The following is a 21713-nucleotide window of genomic DNA, read 5'->3' as shown; positions in this document are numbered from 1 at the left end:
GAATTTATAAATATCTTGATTGTGCATGATTGCAATCGTTACTCGATCGTTCCATTCCACAAAGGTCTTCTAATGTATACTATAGGCTGGGTCTATAGCTCCATGCACTAAAGAAAATAAATTACTTCTTCGTATAAAGAAATGTAAATTGATACTTGTGATTTGAAAGACATGCTAGTAATTCATAAAATATTAAAATATATTTATGAAAATAAAAAAACTTTACAAGATCTAAACAATCATTAAAACAAAAATAAGTGAGTATATTCTTCAAAAAATAAAAGTGAGTATAGTCTTTTTTGTATCCATGACCATAAACCAACAAGTTGTTTATTATCCACAAATAATTCTTCATGATCATACACCAAAGAACATCTCTATATTTGTGTATGTTCAAGCTCATTTATTAAACAATCGTTAAAATTTGTTTAAAAAATGATTCATCATCAATTTAATAACAAAGACTAAAACGAGTTTTAACTGAGGTTATACTGGAGCTATTCACCGAAAGTTTAATTTCATGCACAATTTTCTCCTTTAGGTAAAAGTACTTAGGTGATTATATACCAAATCACCCTAAATTTGTACACTTTATTATCAATTTCCCGTACTATATATTATCGTTTTATGTATGTAAGTTAACGGGAAAATTCAAATAAATATGCTTCATTACTCATATTAATATGCAAAGTATAATTTTCCTACATTTAGTGCAGTACTTTTCTTTTTCCCTTGACATTAGTAATTTAATTTACCAAATATAGATTACAGTTGTCCTAAAGTTTTGAGTTCTAAATGACCACCGAAAAATTAAATAATCCTTGCATAAATACAAGAATTAATTGGAGTATAGATTACAAATTTTGAAATTTCTTCAGTTGTTTATTTATTTGTTGTTTCTAAATATGTCAAAATTTTCAACTGTAAAAATTAATTTGATTTCATATGGTCAAAGTTCAATGGAGCGTGGTGGGAACAGCTTTGAACCACAGGTGATTTATTTGGAATTTAGCTAATTAGAAAAGGTTCTATTGTACAGTAATTGACAATAAACTTTTATAAGCCGTCATTGAAATGGTTAAATTGAGGACGTTGAGGGATTGCATCAAATTAAAACAACATTTATATGGCGAATTGTGTATATAGCGATAACTTTTTTTTATACGGTAACTTATAGTATAGTTTTGGGTAATTTGGGGATAACAGTAGAAAAGTACTAAAATAGGAAAATTATTTTTATAAGAGCAATTTCAATGTTTGTAGTTAAGGACTTACTTGCAATATTAAATGATCTCTAACTACGTTTGATCTTAGAAAATGTAATTAGTTTGTCATCAGTTGCTCTATTAATATTTATGAAAATTCCATGGTATAAGTTTTTTATTTTACGTTTTATGAAGATAAGATAAAAAAACATTAGGATGACCTCCTCACGAGAGGGGGTAAATTCCATGGTATAAGTATTCACTCTATGACAATGAATTTTAAAGAACTCCTTAGCTTGATTATATTTTTGTAAAATAATGTTAATTTACAAAAAAGAAATACATGGTGGAAAATTACCTTCTTAGTTGATTATGTACTATTTAAGTACGAGTATTTCTGTTACAGATTTTACTATTTCCATTTAAAATCAAAACATTTATCTACAAATAAAACAAGTATTCCTGTAGTATTTACCTATCTCAAAGCAAATATTACCATCTTCAATGTTGACTTAATATTTCATATATGTTACATTTATTCATTATTTTTCACTATCTTCATTTTCTTAATGATTGTGTAAATTCACAAAACCTAACCATGATTTAGAAATAAAGTGAGTAATAATATGTTGTTCAAAATACTACCGAGTCAACAAATTAAAGTAAAATGATGATGTTTATTGCATTGAGTTTTCTATTTTTAGATGAAAGATGTTTATTGCATTAATTAATCACTTCCTCCTAATTTTACATAATCCAACAAAAAGTAAAACTTAGCTAATTATTGACCCAAGGGGACGAGTCAAACAAAGAGCCCAAAAAGAAAAATCAACATAAATTCATTTTTTCAATGCTGAGTATTTGAAGAAAGGTGAGTGTGTGAACTTATTACTAAAGTAAAAATTCATAAAGAAAAAAAAAACCCGTAAATTAGTCAAATATAATGAATTAGCACTTGGGCTTGCCCCAGAAAGGCAAAATAATGAGGTTTTTTTTTTTTTTTTTTTTTTTTTTTTTTTTTTTTTTGACAACAGCAGATTATTCCATTTGTTGACACATCAAGTTCTTATGATTTTTAAATGATTTGTAGTTAAATTTCATTGATGGTAAAACTTGTGTGTTAACGTTTGCAAATAAAACATGCTAACTTTATATGGTATAGCAAATTAAAAAGTTAGAGTTCGTTTGGCATTGATGTGGTTTTCTACCTTTTGGTTTTTTGTTTTTCAAAATTATATAATGAATTAAAAATTAGTCAAACTTATTAAAATCATGATTATTTTGAAAATTGACATTAAAAAAGTAAAAACACTTTTTTCTTGATTCCTGTTTTTGTTTTTTATTTTAAAAAAAAAACAAAAAATTGAAAACCAAAAACAATAACAAAAAGTCCTTATGTAATTGTTTCAATTTGAAGATTACAAGGAACAAAGCAAGGTGGGATAGCTCAAAAAGATTTCCTTCGAAAATTGTACAAAGGTTAAAATGGATATATGTACTAGATTCGTTTGTACAAGTTTGTTGCTTGCATTGTACATTGTACATCGTAGGAGCCACTGTGTTTTTCAGTACTATTTGGCTGCTCCTGAGCATTGTGGAGGCTCTCAATTAAGGTGTGTTGTAAAACTTGTAGTCCTAGCTAACTTGTTCAATTCCTCATCATAAATCGAGGCGGAAAATAAAAACACGCCTTCTCTAATACTCTGTACAATTTAATTTAATCTATTATACGAATTGAACTGGGGTTTCCCAATCTAATTATACAAATAAATCTAGTCCGACTACTCATGATCAATTATACTCTTTTCGTCCCAGAATAACTGGAACGTTGGACTTTTTTCACTATTTATATATTAGCTTTGATCATAATTTTTTTATTAACGTAATAAAAACATATATTATTATAAATATGATGTTAGATAAGTATTAATATAAAGTTTCATAATATAGTTTTTAAAAATAATTTTCATTAATATTTAATTATATATATATAAAGTCAAAATAGTGCATTGGCATGTGTAAAATTGACTGTGTCAGGGACAGAGGGAGTATACATATTATACTACTTCAACATACAATGAAATTAGTTAAACAATTATCACCACTAATTTCGTAAGTGTGGGTTTCAACCAAAAAGATGTGCATTAAAAAGCGTAACAGGCCAGCCACATAGGTTGGTGCATGTGGTTAAATTTACTCATACTCCGTAGATGACAAAGCTATCACATAATACGTCTTTTGAACTTGTTCCATCCTATTGTCATTACAAGGATATGAATATTCCTTGATTAATAAGTCGCCTCATTTGAAAGAGACTATATTTATTACAAGGTCACATTTTGAGAAAGGTGTACATTTCGTTCAATATAGCTGCATGAAACGAACTTAAAAGAGCTAGCTATAATAATAGCCTACGGTGAATGCTAAAAGTAGGATGAATCGCCAAATTTGGAGAATTTTTGTAAGGTTTGAATTCTCGTAACGATTCATTCCCTTTTGCTTTAAATTGGAAAAAAGTGTGGAACTCAACCCCTATACTATATGCCTTTTCTTTATAGTAAAAAAGTGCATTTTGTTGCTAATAAAATGGTGTACCTACAAACGTCTTACATCTAGTAATGATCACTACTTTGTTTAAGAACGATAGCCAAATTAGTCACACATACTATTTCTGTATTATATTAGTCACATCTTCTAAGCTCAAATTATAGAGAGAAAAAAAAATGATTTTTTTACTTAAAGTTGAGTTATAGAGAAAATATGGATATTTGAGTGAAATTTTGTCATATGTTTAGATATGAGGTATTAAGACACTAAAACAATTAGTAATAATATGTATGTATGGAGTATTAAAACAACTAATAATTACGAAGTATTATATTAATTACTTTTGTCAAACATACCTGCCATATTTATATTGTTAGGCCGGTTTGAATTATTGGTGAATAACCCAACTAAGACTAACTCTGGCTCTTACATATGGAGCAGTCACAAATGTCTCACTCTAGCGGTCTAGCCTTAGTATGTAGGCTAGAACCAATACTGAGGGGGTGGGGTGGGGTGGGGGTGGATTTCTCCCCGGCCTATGGAGTATCTAACGTACCGAGGATTATCAAGTCTATAATCACGAGACACAAATAGATAAATACGAACACTAAACCATATCAGATACATTATCGGGTGTCATTTTATTTTATTTTTTTGTTCAATTAATTTTAGCATCGAAAATAGATACTCCGTATATTCTACATAATCGAAAAGAATTTTAAATTATAATTAAAAATGGACATAAATTGCACTCTCAAAATACAATTTTTTTTCCTTATATAAAATTACAAGTCGGACTCAAACCTACCAGGCTTCCAAGAAAAGTGTATAGGAGACACCAGTAATGAGCCTTTGCCTATGGAATGGAAGATTGATGAATACTATTCACTTATTCAAGCGGCAACTTCCTTTGATTATATCGATGCTGTTGAATTTGTATGTACAATCATCATATATTTGTGCACATCTTAAAGTCAAATGTAGATACGACAACAACAAAACACGAGCTAATTGTATTATTGGGATAGCCAAAACGAACCTTCTTATACGGTTAAATAAACCTAAGCTTTTACCTAGCTAGCTACAAGGCTTATCCATAATCCAACACAAATTATCACTTTTTAATTGTCTTACTATAGTTTGGTTTAGGTTGATTGATACTCGTATTAATTATATTTGGGTGATTAGCCATCAGATTCATTTAACTTTGGTTTCATTTTGGTTAATCTTAGGGTTTAAGGTAGTGTTTGGCCAAGCTTTTAAAAGTATGTCTCAATTTAAGAAATAAAGCTAGGTCAAACAAGGGATTTTCAAGAAGCCCAATATCATCTTACACTACACGGCTAGTCGGCTGCTCATTTGATTCATGTTAGATTTGGTTTTGATCAATTCAAATCACGTCAGTTATGAGAATATTGAGTTTTGATTACTAAATTGTGAAAAGTCAATACAAATTATACTAACCACTAAATCGAGGTTAATCCGACTGGAATGATCTTCGGCATGGATCAATATTATTAATTTAGTTTACTACTAGTACTTGTATTTAAACACTCCCTAGGCTCTTACCCTATAAAAAAAACGGAGTAAACTTTGAAGCCGCCCATGAATTGTCGTGCTCCTATATCTATTACTAAGAGACAATGATACGTTATTGTTGCTCAAATTATTTAGTTTGTGTATGTTGACCATGCTTTATATTACAAAGCCTAGAGTTGGACGTTGAACAAGAATATTACAATTGGTTGAACGTTTAAGAAAAGAACGAGTTCTTCAATGTCTCTTTTTGCACATCATATGTTACGTAAAACTGTTGGAATATTATGTTAATGTAAATTTAATTAGTGGGGTTTTCTAATTGCTTTAATATATATATTTATATTGCCGGCATGATTCGAGTCAATGGATATGTTAATTTAATAATTAAACGAGTAATAATACCCTAATAGCTTTCAAAAAACAAAGTAATTAGTAGGAAAATCAAATATTTATAATTTAACCTTTTGTTTTATTTGCTTGTCCTACATATATGAAAAGTCCATTTTATAAAATTCATGTTTTATGTTACTCATGCATTGACAAAATTTCACTAATTGATAAGGCATATTGGCATCTATAGATCAACTTGTACTTTTATTTTAAAATCATTGTTCACAATTAAGCCCATTATTCAACTTATCTAGACAATCTAGTATCATACCACTTATTTACAGGCGTGATTTTGTTTTAGATATAGAGGCATAAATTAAATCTCAATCAATACCAAAAAAAAAAAAAAAAAAAAAAAAAAAAAAGATACGTAAAAAGCATAATGCATGATAGTTTTTTGAAAAGTCGAAATGATAGATATAGACATATAGTACATTAAATTAAATACTACATAAAATGTTTTATAGATAGATAAATACGGTACTCCGTATTAAAAATTATGGGCCTTCATAGCTTAGAAGAGCTACCAACTTACCATGCTAGTTTGTCATACTCCCCGCTCCCCAGTGCATCAAAAGCCATTAGACATTGTTTTAATTTTACCTCATGCGTAAATATAAATATTGATATAGATACATTTAGCTGTACAATAGACACGCTGTAAAATTGAAATAATAAGAAAAAATAGTTGCAACTTGGATTATGCATTAGTTCATTTACTTTTATATCAAGCATATGACACATTGACACTCACACTAATCACACCATCGATATTTGAAAATTGGACGATTTTATGTGAGTAAATCTAAGATTAGATGATATAATTCATAGTTATGTACTAATTAAATCCAAGAGGTATTTGTACAAAGCTCCAACAATTTGTAGGTGCAAACTAAATAACCAACTTAAGATCTGCTGATTCGCTCTTACTTTCCGGCAATGACCCTTTTACCCCTTCCTCTTTCATCCTAGAACAACCACCATCTCTTTCTTTAGCCTTTGCTCTCTTCACTTGGGGGTAAAAGCCTGAAATTAGGTCAATTGCATCAATTAGATAGAGTGTGATCAAACACATAAACTATAGAAGAACTATGTATTCTAAAATTAACGTGTGCGATTAATGAATCAACATAATTATCCTTCACTAAGTACGTACTGAAAATAATACATATCATATACTAATGTTATCTATTTAAAACTTCTTAGTGAGGAGTATCATAAAGAGTTATATACTTATATGGAGATACATCATGTTAAAACTTTTTAATATAATAAAATGTCGACGTGCTTTATGGCTTGCTTAGAACTTTTAGGTTTAACTTACATAAAATGTAGAAAGTGTGTATAACCTATCAATTAAGGACGGATGAAGTAAATGTTTTTAATGATTGAAGTTCTTATTCCGCATTTTCCAATATAAATGAGTAAATAGATGAAATAAAAAAATACTTACAGCAAAAATTGTGGCATGGCCAGGATCAGCAAGGTGGGCAAAGAGGTTATCAATTGGGCCAGTCCCAGTGTAAATGTGTTGGAACCAAGCACCCATAACAGCCAACATAGCCAACCTTCCATTCTTAATCTCCTTAGTCCTCAACTCCTTAACCTTTTGAGGCGAGCCCGAACCCCAGCCCAATGGGTCAAACCAAAGCCCTCCGGGGTATCCAACATCGGTACCGGTGAGCTTGTTGTTGGGGAAGATTGGGTCGGTGTTGACACAACCGGGTTTGATAATGTCAGCCCATCTACGGCCCTCGGCCCAACCGATCAAAACCATTTCGATTACAAAAAGGGTGGTGGTGTCTGTGAAGTACTCGAGTTCACCAGCAGTGTACCAAGAAGGTGTGTTTAGGATGCCAATTTTGGTTAGGAATTCTGGGATGAAAATTCCAGCTGCTCCTAACATAGCCCATCTACAATGTACTAGTTCTGATTGTACCATCCATTTCAATGTCTCTGGGTCAGAACCTGTTCAAATGTACACACATTTTTTGTTACTAACACTCATGTTTTAAAATTTATTCTATAACTTTGAACATATTTGGTTAAGTGAATAGTATAATCTTTTTTATGATTTTGGGGGTCTATAACATAAATTGTACAGGATTACACATATTCTTGAATTTACTAAGAACAATGTTATGAGTCCATTATAACTTTTGCGGTAACAAATCAACTGTAGAATTTTCACAAAACAAAGGTTAAACTGAATATGTCACTTGTGAAAAGATAACTTGTCAATTTGTTCCATTCCTAAATTTCCCACCTCATCACTAATAAAAACTTTTTCATTTGCAATAAACGGGTAGCCTTATGAGTTCTATTCTTATCCTCGTATAAAATAATTACATAGTATTAAAAACATGGTACAAGTGTACCAATTTAGTACAACCTATTTGCAAGCTACTCGAGCTCGGCTTGGTTACAATATGCATGACTAGAATGAGTTCGACTCAAGGATTAAACTAGCCGATTTGTTAAGTTGGTGTGACCTGAACAGAGCTACCCCAAGTTTTAAGTCGACTAGTTTCATTATCACCCCTAGTTTTACTTTCTTTCTTTGGATTTAAATTCGATCATTCGATCTTAGTGAGGTATAATCTAAAAAATTAACATTATCTCCTTTCAAATAATTCAAAGTATTTTGTTATAACTGACAAGTTTTATCATAATTTAAACATCAATCTTAATATAATCACCAAACAATAATTTATTCTCTGAGTTTGTATTGCTAATAATCCATAAGTTTTAAGACTTATGAACAAATTAAATAATTCCTTAGTTACATGATTAGATTAAAAATGATCAGATTATGCTACTTGCCACCTAAAATAATGATGTAAGCTGTAGATCTGTACTGGACTTACCAAATCCAAGAGGATCAAAGCCAAAGTCTCCTGGAAGGCTGCAGTTTCAGGAACATATAAAAACAGAATTAGCCACCCAGTAGATATAATTGTTGTAATTATTAAAAGTTAAATTAGATTAACTCATGTGCACAAAAATAAAGCTAAAAACTAATACGCGATCTTCATGTAAATTACAAATTTACCCCTCACGTAAAACCCTTTTTGAAATCTCTAGTGATAGGATATAAAACTAATCCTAGGCTTTAATTATCAGCGTACAAGACTAAAATATTTAAAATTACAATTTCACCCTCACATAAAGTATTAAGAAAAAAGAGAGAAAGAAGTATAGACCTGCCATCAAGCCATGGAGGAGGGGTGCTGCCAGGGAACCAAATAGGCCTATCTGGATCAGCTGCTGCAGCTGATACACTCAAGGACTTTGATGAAAGAGGAGCCCTGAATTTGGTCTCTCTCAACTTCTTTCCTCCAAGGAATGATGCTCTTATTGCTCCCAATACATTTCCTTTCTTCTGTGCACTGTTCCATCATTTTGTAACAAATTATTTTTCACTTAACCATGTCACTCATATTGTATTATACTTGTACAACATATCATATCAACTTTTTTCTAATCAATAACAAAAGGGTTTCCAAAGGTTGATCACACATTACTACCCACCAAAACAATAGCAGAATTACAATCTGACATCTATGTTGGAAATCAAGTGTCAGTGTGTCACACGCCGTAATTACTTACTTATGTGTGACCTTAATTTAGTGCTTGTTTGGTTGACATGATAATTAGTTTATTATAGAAGTCAGTATTTTATGGAAAGTCATAAAACTATGTTATGATAAACAATGTTACAATTTTAATGTGTACAATTTATATATTAAGCTTATAAGTAAATAATAAAGATTGGAAGAAAAGTGTGGAGAGAACATGCCTGGGAGAAGAAGCACAAACAGCTGTTGTGGCTGAAGAAGCACACACAGAAGCCATAACTTTTATTTTTGTGTAAATTTTCCCACTATGATTTTGGGTGAATAATATTACAAAATGGGCTTTTTGATGCTTCAAAAATTAGCTTAATATTACAAAGTGGTCTGGGCTTATCTTGAAAGATAGATAAGTTTGATTTCCAATTGGTTAATGGATTGCCATGTGGCATATAAAATCTTATGTTTTGTGTTTTGGTTGGAATAATCAGCAACTTGTGGTTCTCTTTCATTTATATGCATGCCTGGTACTAATATCTCTATGTCTGTCCCACTCTTTATTTGTATGCTTCTTCTTTGCTATATGTTAGATCATCTAAGGGAACTGTTACATTTGTAAGGAAACATTATTAGGTGGATGGTGTATCGAGAATCTTAGGTAATGATGTAAATAAGATTCAATCTCTAGAGTCGAATACCACTCACAATGGTTAAAATTAACTCTAATTATCTGGTTAGTCTCCGTACACAAACACAATAAACGTGTATACACCCTTGTGGTTTTCAAAGTGAAGTAGTATAAAAAAAAAATGAACGAGACTACGTAAATCTTATGGCCAACAATTATACTCATGTCAATAAGGAAATTGTCGCAAAAACACAACATCCCCTTCCCCATAACACAATAAGAATCACCAGAATAAGATTAATAGGAACCTTTTAGTAGCAGAAATTTTTCTGGTTATTTTTTTTAAGAGCAAAATTTATTGTCCCAAATTTAGAATAATTATATGGATAAACAAGGGTAAAAATATAAATAAATAAATAAATCGAAGAAATTAACAAGGTATTGGCATTCAGTTTTCTTTAAAATCATATACTCTACCAATTTGGTTCACTTGAATCATAGCTCTTTTATACAGCATATAAACGCAATTCACTCAAAATTTCAAATACATGAACACAGAACAGAATCGAGACATCAAATCCCTCTTTTCAAGTACATACAACATTACAGAGTAGCGGGTGCACTCAAAATAAAGCTCCTCATTAATCTGCATTATAGGCTCTAATAATTCACTTTGATGATATATCAGAACACAATATGGCATTCTTCGAAAAATAATCTAGACCACCATGCTGAAAAAATGCTTGAAAATTAAGCCTCCAATCAAACAAACAAATATTGAGGTCACCAAAAGAATCCTATAAAAACGAATTGTATCATTTCTGGAAGCCACCAAACTGATACTGGCTGTTGCTGGTGAAGCTTGAGAAAAAATCATCCCCGCCAGTAGTTGGATTAACACCAGTTCCACCAAATCCAGTACTCGTACCCATACCTGTACCTGTGCCATTACCCATACCCATACCCATACTCATACCCATCCCTGTACCCAAACCCATACCCATACCCATACCCATATATGATGTTGCAGGTGCCTTCTGCTTCTCCTCTGAACCATCACTCAAACCACCAACTATTCCAATATCTGACAGATTTACCTTCTTGGCTGCACAGAGTTCATATATATGCAAATTATCAACACCGATGATTCCAAAATAGTTTATACCTCATTAGAACAACAATGAGCAGTGTCTGGATAATATAGCAGTAATCATTATAAGCAAGCAACAAATTACTACGTATACAGAAGCAAAATGAAAGATATAAAATCATCATTGGCATCTTCTCTTTAACCCAACAAAAAACAGGGGGTGGTGGAAGTGAAGAGAACCCTGTATCTTCAAACGAACACCTCAGCAAATTGGAACTAAGTATAACGGATCATCTTTGGTGCCTCGGCCAAATTTCAGGGTCTACCCCTTCCAAACACCTCTACCACCGAACTAGCAATCACGACAAGAGCATTTGTTTTACTACGTTAACATGTGAACATCTAAAGCACTTCTCAAGAGTTATCATACATCAACGTCTGTTTGATAACCACACTTTCAATTTCCATTTCTTAAGAATAATTAAAGATACAACGAGACATCCAACTAAGTTGTTGGACGAGACAGCCAATACATGCTAACATTTTTTACAGTCCCTGCACATGGACAAGTGCAAACCTGCAAAAGAAGGTTCAATACTGGAGTGTGAAATACACACAAAACCGAACAACCTTTCAAAAATGAAGCCAATCATTCCACTGCCAAAATTTGTTGACTCGGACAAAAACATTAGGTTTTATGCCTGGGAGATCTACTATGGAAGCAATCCATTTGATAAGACAAATGATGGAGTATTATAGGGTAAAGAAGAAGGATCTTCATATGGTATTGATTTAGAGAAGGCATATGACAAGGTGCCAAGAGAGGTACTTTGGTGGGCAATGTTAAAGAAAGGTATCTCGCGAAGGTACGTGGACTTGGTTAAGGATATGTATCGGGATGTGTCAACAAATGTGAGGACATGAGTAGGGTTGTCAAAAGATTCTCCTTTACAATTGGATCTTCAAGGGTCTGCATTAAGCTCTTTTCTTTTTGCAACGGTTCTAGATGAAGTAACCAAACCAATTCAAGATGAGGTTCCATGGTGTATGTTGTTTGCGGATGATATCATTTTGGTAAATGAAACTAAAGATGAGGTTAATGCCAAATTGGAGCAATAGAGACAAAGGTCGGAATCTAGAGGGTTTAAGCTAAGTCGGAGTAAGACTGAATATTTGGTATGCCGCTTTGGTACTTAGAGGAGGACAAGCGATGATGTGGTGAGTTTAAACGAAAAAGACTTGACCATGAGTGAATGTTTTAAATATCTTGGGTCAATCATCTAGAAAAATGGTGACATTAATCAAGACGTGGCCCACGGGATTAAGTCGGGTTGACTTAAATGGAGAGCAGCCACGGGAGTGTTATGTGACCGAAGCATTCCCTTACTGTTGAAGGAAAATTTTTATAGGACTACCATAAGATCACTGTTGCTCTATGGTAAAGAATATTGGGCTTCTCAGAAGGAGCACATTAAAAAGAATGGAGGTTACGGAAATACGCATGTTAAGATGGATGTACGGGAACACTTTAAGAGATTGAATAAAAAAATGTGGTTATTTGCAAGAAAGTAGGTGTGACAGGCATTGCAGACAAAGGGAAAATCGTTTGCGTTGGTTTGGGCATGTAAGACGTAGACCCAAGGGTGCACCGGTACAATGAGTGGAAAAGCGGGACCATGGAGGGGTTAAACGAGGGAAAGGGAGATCGAAAATGACTTGGTTGGAAGGAGATAGGAAGGATATGAAGTGTATGGATTTGCATGAGGATGAAGCATTGGATCATAAGGGATGGAGGAGGAAGATTTTTGTCGATGACTACACGGAATAATCACTTTTGTTTCATGTAGCCGACCCCACTTATGGGATTAAGGCTTTGATTGATTGATTGGACAAAAACAAATGTTGCATTTCAGTTTTAATTGCTAAGTCTATGTATCAAATGCAAGTTCCAACTATGACCAACCAAAGTTTAAGCACACACATGGAAATTTGAAGCATTGATTAAAAGTGGAAGAATCAAAATAATTTACCATAGATAGAATAACTTACGAGCAGATATATTAAGATCAATCAGTCCACGGCTCAAAGAATCAGACCAAATTCCAGATTTAACCTGGAAATTGTCCTTTTTTGGAGGTGCTTTTGTTTCAGGTAAGGATTTGGTATTCGAATCCAACACAGCATTATTCACATGGGGATTTTCTGTGGGTGATGCAGATGATTGATCAGTTTGAGCTGCAAAAGCTCCGAAAACATTAGATCCATCAAAGCTATCCAATGGAATAGTTGCAAACGGATCTACAAAATTCACATTTGATGGCCCAGTGCTTTCAGATTTTGTAGATGGAACAACTGGATCAGATGCTGCAAAGAAGTCCATTGTTGAAGACACTGCAGCCGATGGTGCTGGTTGTGCAGTGGATGGTGCAGGTTGGGCAGCAAATAGATCAATATTGGCCTGCATGATTGTACACGATAATTTAAGTTAGTAGTGATGATTCAGAAACAGATGGTACAACAAAAGAATGACTCGCAGGCTATAACATCCATGCTTCCCACATGAAGACCTCCACAAGACAGGTTTTTTGTCACAAACCATGCAGAGGTAAAAAGCATTATAGCAATTCTTTTCCTTATACACAGGGATCTAAAATGGAAACCCATCATACATGTAAATAATGGAAAGCTGCAAAGCAAAGAGAAAGAAGAATGAATGAAACCCTAACTTTTCTTGGGAAAAATGAAAAACTAACAATGAGCAACCAACCTGAGTTTGAGAATTCCCTCTTACTTCCACTGGAGGGGCAGCTGAAACAAAATCAGCATCTGCAAATAGATCAACATCGGATGACTTGCTACTTACAGCATCGCTTTGTGGAGGAGCAATTGTAGGTGCATCCAAGAGGTCTCCAATTAAACTTTCTCCAAACAGATCCACTTGTTGTGAACTTGCAGGAGCAGGCTCTGCAAGTAAATGCATATATTAGAACAATAAGAAGCAGCAGAAAAATTTGGTGAGGTCTGCAGGTAAGTAATAGGAGCTAAAGCAGCATCTGGAGCTCCAAAGTAAGAGTGGGTTTCAACTTCAATGAATTAGTTAGAGGACTAGTCCTAACTTTCCTTTTAAATTAGAAATGTCTTTAATATCAGTTATGCTTATGCACCAACTAATGAATGTTGTGTTTTGCAGTCATGCTCCTACCCAGAAAATTCCACAAAATCAATGGAAGTTTGAGATTAAGACATAGTGACATCAGTCAAGTATTGTTCATACTTCACTATAAAGCCACATAATCATAGATATGTGAAGAACAAAGAGCACATGGATTCTTGCAAGCAAATTAATCATGCTTTGCCTTAGAATACACATTATGCATCATGACTACTTCACTGCTAAGTAATCATTCAAAGCCAAGAGTTTTTTTTTTCCTTTTTTTTTGTTTTTGAACCCCAAAAGTAATATTTTCAAAGCTTGTGAGATTTGGATGTGTTTGTATATAAGCAGCAAATAGAATAGGACAGCATACTTGCATTTTTTTTCTCCTACACTATTCTGCCAAAAATTGTGTTCTGTAACAGCAATTTAACGTAATCTAATCTAGAATCATTCCTCCACAAAAAACAAAACTCATACAAGAAAATACGAGTTCCACTACATCCATAAGAAATACTTCCTCCGTTCTTTTTTACTTGACCCGCTTTGAATTTTACACTATTCACCACCCCTCCTTGCCCGTGTTTTGTGAAAAATATGTAAGGAAAAACATATTCATATGAGATCTTTTTTAATTCGTCTCAATAGGTACTATCATAATATAAAAACTTTTATAATTTTTATCTATGGAGAATTAAAGTTATTGATCGTTAAAATTTTGCATTGACAAGGTGATAAAAGAAAAGAAATAGGTCAAGTAAAAAAGAACAGAGGAAGTAGCATCTAATTCAACACAAGATGTTTTAACTTCTACTACATCCATAAGTTGCAACATCTGCTTTGGCAACCTCTAAATGTAACGTACGCCAATGTGGGCCCTAAGCAATTCCATTGGGAAGTTTCTTATATTAGAAATTTGAGATACGCATCCAACAACTCCTTGTTTAGACAGGAGGCATAAATTAAACCACTATTAGTGCATTGAAATCACACAGAACAAAGTACAATTTTGAGCATTCAATTAGCAGTGGAACCTCATCAGTACCTCATCATTAGTTTACACTAGCCTTTGTATCCTTGTCCAAAAGATTTAGATTGAACTCTAGATCCCAAATATTGAGTGAAAAGAAATTAACAAAACAAACATCAAATGAAGGCCCTAAAATGAATTTTATGCTTTGACGTCGATTGACCATTAAATAAATTTTTTTTTAAAAAAATAGATGTGTAGGACGAAATTAACTTCAACAGGAATAAATCCCAAGGACTTACTTGTTGCAGCAGTTCCCCGGGGGTCAAAATCATCATCATCTTCATCTAACTGACCATTTGAAGGAGTATTTGCATTCCGTTGTGAAATGGAAGAGTATTCGTCTTTTGCAGAACCTGCCGAAGGAAGATCCTGGCTTTTGCTGCAGAAACAACATATAATCAGCCAAAATGAGACTATATTCTACAATTCACACTTTCATGGCATAGTTTTAGTAAGTGCAAAAGCATGGGTGGAAGAGAACCAGCAAACCATATGCAGATGAGTCCTACCTTTGGTAAAGAATCAATAGATCTAGCAATGCAACTACACTACTCAGCCTTCCCTTCAAATTTCCACTCTTCAGAACAGTTATTCACTAAGAAAGCTCATAAATTTACTTGGTCAGGGATAAGAAAAAGAAATTCTACAAGTAAGCATCGAGATATTTACCCTGTTCTGATATTAAGAATTTCAACAGCCTTTACCTACCAGGGCACTAAATCTACCCTAGGAATTATATGGTGGCATGGTCAGCGTTAAAGCACACACACACAGTAAGGAAACATATCAAGACATACTGGTAATATAGCCAGAATAGTAAATTATTTAAATTTTCCATTCCTAGAAATGCCATTCCCAAACATGTTTTAAAACCACTGTGACATCCTTATAAACTGTTACGTTAACATATCAGAAGTTATCATCTTTTATCAATGCTATTATTCATAAAAATGTTCCTACTATAATGACATATAAGGAACAATCATAAGCATTTTAAATTGGTTAGAAGCTTATAACCTCTTATACTCTTCGAAAAAAAAAAATATATAAAATCACAGTTCTAAAGGGTATTTTCTTCAATTAAAATCTAAAATGTATAACTAAATTCTTGGATAACAGTGATAAAAAAAGAAAATTTTCAATTTGCCAAGTCACACACAACGACCGCAAGCAAGGTAATGCCTCAGAGAAGGTGTTATTGTGACACGACGACTGCGAATTATTGTTTTTCTATGCGATAGACTTGTTAGAAAAAGTTTAAGCACCAAACAATAGCTAAGGAAAAAGAAAAAGAAAAAAAAAATTCACTCTTTGACAGCATGTAAATTAACTTTTATGGTGTGGATAATAAGAGAGAAGGTGGCTGCTGGAAGATTTATATAGTTGAATTCTGGTGGAATCAACTTTTCACAAGAGTAAAATCTCTTGCCAAGTTGCCAGAATGCTAGGAATGGAAATAGTGACCATTAAAATATAGAAGAAGATTATAATCTTCATAACATGAGGATTTCAATAGAAGTGGAAGGTCCAAGAAATAGTCCACAAAATAAGGCAGATAAGCCTTAAAATCCCCAAAAAAACATATCTTAAATCCGCAACCCTGTTTTAGAGAGTAACGAGCTCAACATACTGTAGTGTAGTCAGTTGAAAACATCCCCTCCTACAGATTATAATTTTCTAAAGATCAATGTCTATTGCTCTTACCAAGCATATAACTGCAAAAATTGGAAAAAAAAAAAGCATATACCGAAATGAAGGACCATAAAATGATATTCCTAAAGAAAATATCATCTCACTCCTTTTTCTATCACTCAAGGTTTCCCATCCCTCTCCATTCTGTTCTTCATCTTTGACTAATATTTCTCTGTTATAGCCAAATTTATACCGAGAGAGTTGAAGACAGAAAATAGAGTAAATGTAATGAACCGACCAAAGGAGTGATGTAAGTAGCAAAAGGGGGGCAGAAGACACTTTAGCAAAAGATGAAAAGAAGACAAAACTAATTAAGGGAGCACTAAGGGGTGTGGCAACATGGGACAGAATGCTGATACTCTTGAGCAAGGACAAACACAATTATTATTATGTTATCATTTGTTTGCTTGATTATAAAAAGGAAGTAGCTTAGCAGTAGAAGGGCATGAGGATTGTGATATTGATGTTTTGAGAGTTGTAAACTAAAGTCACTAGTGGAGACTTGCAGCCTAAAGCTGCTAACTTGTGAAAATCATTTGTTATCAATCAAAGCTTCAACCTTTCCCCTTAATCTTTCTGTTTATTACAATTTAGGCTTGAAATTATTACAGTAAAAAGAAAATAAGGTGTGGCATATAACCTTCAACTACAAGCAAAACATTACTTTCGAAGAAAAAGGGATTAAAAAATTAGAAAGAGAAAATAGAAGCAACATGGAAAAATTTCAGCAGTCTACCTGCTATAATGAGCTGTTTTCCTTTCAGCAGAAGCTCCTTGATAAGACTTGGGAACAAATTTCTCAAATTTATCTTGCCCAGAATAGTCTTCATCTCTGCTTCTGTAACCATCATCATCATATCTGCCACCGAAGCCTCCATACCTGACCCTGTTGCTGCTCTGGGAACTGCCACCACCATAAGAAGCAGAACTTGACTTGTACGATATCCCCGTAGATGAGAGGCCAACATACCTATAAACAGATGCACGAGAAATTTCATGAGTATTTGCTATGTATACAGAGGAATTAGGCACTGATTATAGTACTTCAAAACGCACTTCTCACGGGTACTAGCAGCTTTTTTCCGAGCTGCTTCTATTTTATCCTTGTTATTAAGAAGAGCTACAATGTTTTCCGCCTTCTTTCTGACATTGATCCCCACATCCTTTCCACTTGGTTCAACATATTCAAAGCTTGCGAGCGACTTTACCAGACCAAAGCAATATGTGAAAGAAGAAAAAAGGAATAAGATACATTTCTTGGACAATAATCATGATAACCCAAGAAAGATAAGATGAAAGGATTCATACTGAGATTTGAAAAGTATGTTCTATGATCTCATCAACAGCTCGTTCAGATCCATTGGCAATGAGATACTCTATCACAGCCAGTGCCTGGATAAGAGCCAATGCAATGATAAGGAGAAACAAAATATTAGCATGACTTCTCTAGGATTACAAACCTTTGCCAGCTAAAAGAGTTCAAATCACAGCAGATGAAGATTATAGTACCTTATAAACATAACGCCAATCCTTGCCAGTTTCTCCCAATCTTGTCCAGAGAACATTCATAACCATCTGGCATTCAGAACTTGCAGATAGCAAAAGAAAGGCCAGGCATATCAAGAAATCAAAAGTCAGAATCCTCCTTTCAGCTCAAATAACTCAGAGAATTTGAGATTAGAGGAATTTACAATTTTTTGGTGGCTACAGCTATTTCTGCCAGTGCACTTCCATGAGGGCCCCAAGGCTCATTATCAGTTGCATCCAGCACCTATCACAAATCACGGTGGTCAGATTCTATATGCATAAAGCAACTATTTGTAACAAGGATTTAGAACCCAATCCCTCGTGTTAAATGCAAAGTATAATGGATGGTCTGGTCAGGTCCATCATATAATGTGGGATATTATTAAAATAGTTATTTGATTAAGTCTAATGTGTATGAGTACATTTGGACATTTGGTGTGCCACTCAATATCTGCTGCTCTAAACTAAAGGAGTTAGGTCGTGTATAATTGAACCCAACTTTAGCACTCAATGCAATGATGATACAAGGTTGATATTGTTTCATCCCGAAAAAAAAAAAAAGCAATGGTGATTAGCAGCAACATCAAGCAAGCAGCTCATGATACTGGATCCTTTTTAATTATCTTGCAAAAGTCTATTCAATTATCTAACCTCACAGTATGAAAAATCAGCAGAAAAGGAACAAGCTACCCACTCTTACCATTAATAAACTTCTGCGGTCAGATTTTTATTAATGTTAACTAAGATTATTCCCCTATTCTCAGACACCAAAAAAATTAAGTCCTAGAAAGTGACAATTTCAATCCACAAAATTTGATTAAATCCTATACCATGAAAATAGTACTCAATTCCATACATAGAAATGGCATGAAAAGGAGTGCTGTTCTCCTGAATTAGAATGTGTGAATATGCAAGAGCATCACAGAAAAGTCTCCAACAAGCCTTGTGTTGAAACAATAGACTGATACAGATTATCTATACAGTTCCTTTTCTTAAGGGTTTTATCTGATCAAAGGGTGCTCAAAGCAAGCAGATAATTTAGAATCCCAACACTGGCATTATTTGTCTAATGGTCATTGAAACACATATCACACGTGTTAACTTCTATCATCCACTAGGAGAAGCAAGACAAGGAGATTAAGCTCAGGTGAATGCCAACAGCTCAAAGCAACACTTGCAGCTTACTTAAAACTAATAGATAGACAGTGATGGAAGATGGAAGATGGTTCTCTTGGTAGTTTGATGGTGCACTTGGAAAGAAAGAAACCAATGCACCATGACAAATATGAAGAAAAAAAACCCATTGAATACAGCACCCCATAGTCCACCCAAAGAGTGCATAATTTCGTTTATGATATACATCAAAGATACACACCTTCTGCACTAGTAAAATCAGTTTGGGTGTCCATGACTGAGCTCACAGAAAAACAAGATTTCACGTAAGCATGCAGAAGTATACATGATAAAGAAAAGGTGAATTGAGGAAGTAGACAAAAAGGAGCCAGTGGCAATTACAGTTGAGTACCCTAATAGCTGGCATTTCCAGATTATCATTGCCCTTATTTGATTTCGTCACCATTATAATTTCCCGTTCCAAGTACAAGCTAAAGAGCTAGATTCTAGCCTCACTTTCCTGAGCTAGAGCCTAGAGCTCAGTGAGAGTTCAAGCTCAGTTCATTATCACTATATAATTGCATAATGCACCATATTCTGATAACCGCCCACCCAATTAAAAGGCAAATGAGGGGAAAACAAGAAAAGGAAAGAAAAAGAAAAAGGTACCTTGAAACTAAACAAAAAATTTCAAAATTTACATGTATCATTAATCCCCCAAGGATTAGGAGTAATTTCCACCAAGGCACCAACGACTCTCTTCCTAATGGAAGTTATCTTCATGGGAGAAAACCAAATGACACTCAAAATTTTAGTAGCTAGAAGGTCATATTGCTCAGCTATCCATTAGGATTCAATACTAAGTGTCAAAGCAAGTTCTTTATAGATATATTTTTACTAAAAAAAAAATAGAGGATGCTTCGCTAAAAAAATTTAGTTCTAAGATATTACATTTTACAGAGTCCTGCATTGGGAAACCTCAAAAAATCGTCTACAGATTTACAACAAGCAAACCACACAATCAGAAACATTATCCAATAAACACATTGAAAGAGAGCTTATTTTGGTCATTAGTTCCTTATAAACTTGAAAAAGATTCTAAATACATGTTGCCAAGTACAAATCATATCCTTCACACTGATCACACACTTATAATAGAAAGAAAAACCCAGATCAAACCCGAGACATCCAGATCAAATACGACAGGAAAGTTAGTCATTCGATTCATACAATGAAAGAACCCAATATAAAATATTAGATCATACTTAGTAATTAGTATTGATTAAAATTGAAGCTCTTATAGCTAAAATCTTACCCCCCAAGATTGCAATTTCACTTCATTAACACCAAATTTAATAAATCAGAAATTCTGTACACAAAATGAATAAATCAATTAAAAACATAATGTATTTTCATTCAATAACTAACCTTTTGTTCGATCTCAGGAACCTTCAATACCTTCAAGTTCACCTCTCGTTTTCTACAATCAAAGTTCAAAATTACCCAAAATCAACAAACCAAAACCCTAATTTCCAAATTTTCAAACAAATTAATATTAAAATTGCCATTTAAACTAAATTTAGAAGAATTACATTTCGCGAACAGCTTGATCGACAACCTTCATGAAATCCATGTTGATTGAGATCTGAAAAATATATAACAGGATCAAATTATAATGTGTAAGCAAATTTTGAAAAAAAATCAACATAGATCTGAGATTGAATTAACTGATTTCAATTTTTTCACATCAAATTAATTGATTTCAATATTTTCATAAAACAAACAATTAAAAAAAAAAAAAAGTAGACATACCTTATTGAGTAGCGAGAATCGGTGGTTCAAGGAAAGAGAGAGCAATTAATGGAGATTCGAAGTTATTTTAATGGAGGATTGTAATCATGAAATTGCGAATTGTAATTGAAGAATGAACTTATTATCGTCACCCTTTTCCCCTTCTTAATTTATTTACAAGAAATTGAAATTGAAAATGTATGAATTTTTTTTATTTTTTTTTTTTTTTTATTTTTTTGGTTTTTTTGATAGAAAATTTACATAATGATTGTTCACTTAAATAATGGAGTAAAAGAATTTTTATGTCATCTAGCGTCTAGCCACTATTTACTGCATAAATGCCAAGTTGCCAACTGGTTTAAGTTGTGTACTTTTCACTTGATCTATGTTGTATGGATTCTGAATTTAAGATTTTTCAAAGTTTGGTCAAGA

The 21713-nt window shown here is 33.3% G+C and overlaps 2 protein-coding genes across 2 annotated transcripts; both read right to left on the bottom strand.

Moving 5' to 3' along the window:
• Window positions 1-6347: 6347 nt before the first annotated feature.
• Window positions 6348-9623, bottom strand: LOC110740226 (chlorophyll a-b binding protein, chloroplastic). The gene is made up of 5 exons (XM_021920709.1): window positions 9481-9623; window positions 8885-9070; window positions 8549-8586; window positions 7135-7649; window positions 6348-6707 (listed from the first exon to the last, which is right to left on the bottom strand). Exons 1-5 carry the CDS (start codon window positions 9534-9536, stop codon window positions 6690-6692), a joined length of 813 nt encoding a protein of 270 aa, XP_021776401.1. The 5' UTR covers window positions 9537-9623; the 3' UTR covers window positions 6348-6689.
• Window positions 9624-10304: 681 nt separating this feature from the next.
• On the bottom strand, window positions 10305-21573 carry LOC110740224 (clathrin interactor EPSIN 1-like). The gene is made up of 12 exons (XM_021920708.1): window positions 21303-21573; window positions 21083-21135; window positions 20919-20970; window positions 18542-18621; window positions 18360-18438; window positions 18159-18242; window positions 17907-18052; window positions 17587-17820; window positions 15398-15537; window positions 13739-13935; window positions 13021-13429; window positions 10305-10986 (listed from the first exon to the last, which is right to left on the bottom strand). The coding sequence occupies exons 2-12, from the start codon at window positions 21121-21123 to the stop codon at window positions 10697-10699; spliced, it is 1752 nt and encodes a 583-aa protein (XP_021776400.1). The 5' UTR covers window positions 21124-21135; window positions 21303-21573; the 3' UTR covers window positions 10305-10696.
• Window positions 21574-21713: the final 140 nt, after the last annotated feature.

The sequence above is a fragment of the Chenopodium quinoa genome, unplaced genomic scaffold (genome assembly GCF_001683475.1).
Source record: "Chenopodium quinoa cultivar QQ74 unplaced genomic scaffold, ASM168347v1, whole genome shotgun sequence".
NCBI lineage: Eukaryota > Viridiplantae > Streptophyta > Magnoliopsida > Caryophyllales > Amaranthaceae > Chenopodium > Chenopodium quinoa.
The sequence above is the reverse complement of the archived record's forward strand: the minus strand, read 5'-3'. Positions and strand labels throughout refer to the sequence as shown.

Excerpts from the sequence above, each read along its gene's own strand:
- LOC110740224 (XM_021920708.1), bottom strand. The coding sequence starts at position 21,123 with ATGGATTTCATGAAGGTTGTCGATCAAGCTGTTCGCGAAAT. Across the intron at positions 15,538-17,586 it reads AAAACAGCTCATTATAGCAG|CAAAAGCCAGGATCTTCCTT; the intron begins GTAGACTGCTGA and ends TTGTTTCTGCAG. Across the intron at positions 10,987-13,020 it reads TGATCTTAATATATCTGCTC|CCAAGAAGGTAAATCTGTCA; the intron begins GTAAGTTATTCT and ends AACTCTGTGCAG.
- LOC110740226 (XM_021920709.1), bottom strand. The coding sequence starts at position 9,536 with ATGGCTTCTGTGTGTGCTTCTTCAGCCACAACAGCTGTTTGTGCTTCT. Across the intron at positions 8,587-8,884 it reads CCTCCATGGCTTGATGGCAG|CCTTCCAGGAGACTTTGGCT; the intron begins GTCTATACTTCT and ends CTGAAACTGCAG. Across the intron at positions 7,650-8,548 it reads CTTTGATCCTCTTGGATTTG|GTTCTGACCCAGAGACATTG; the intron begins GTAAGTCCAGTA and ends ACATTTGAACAG.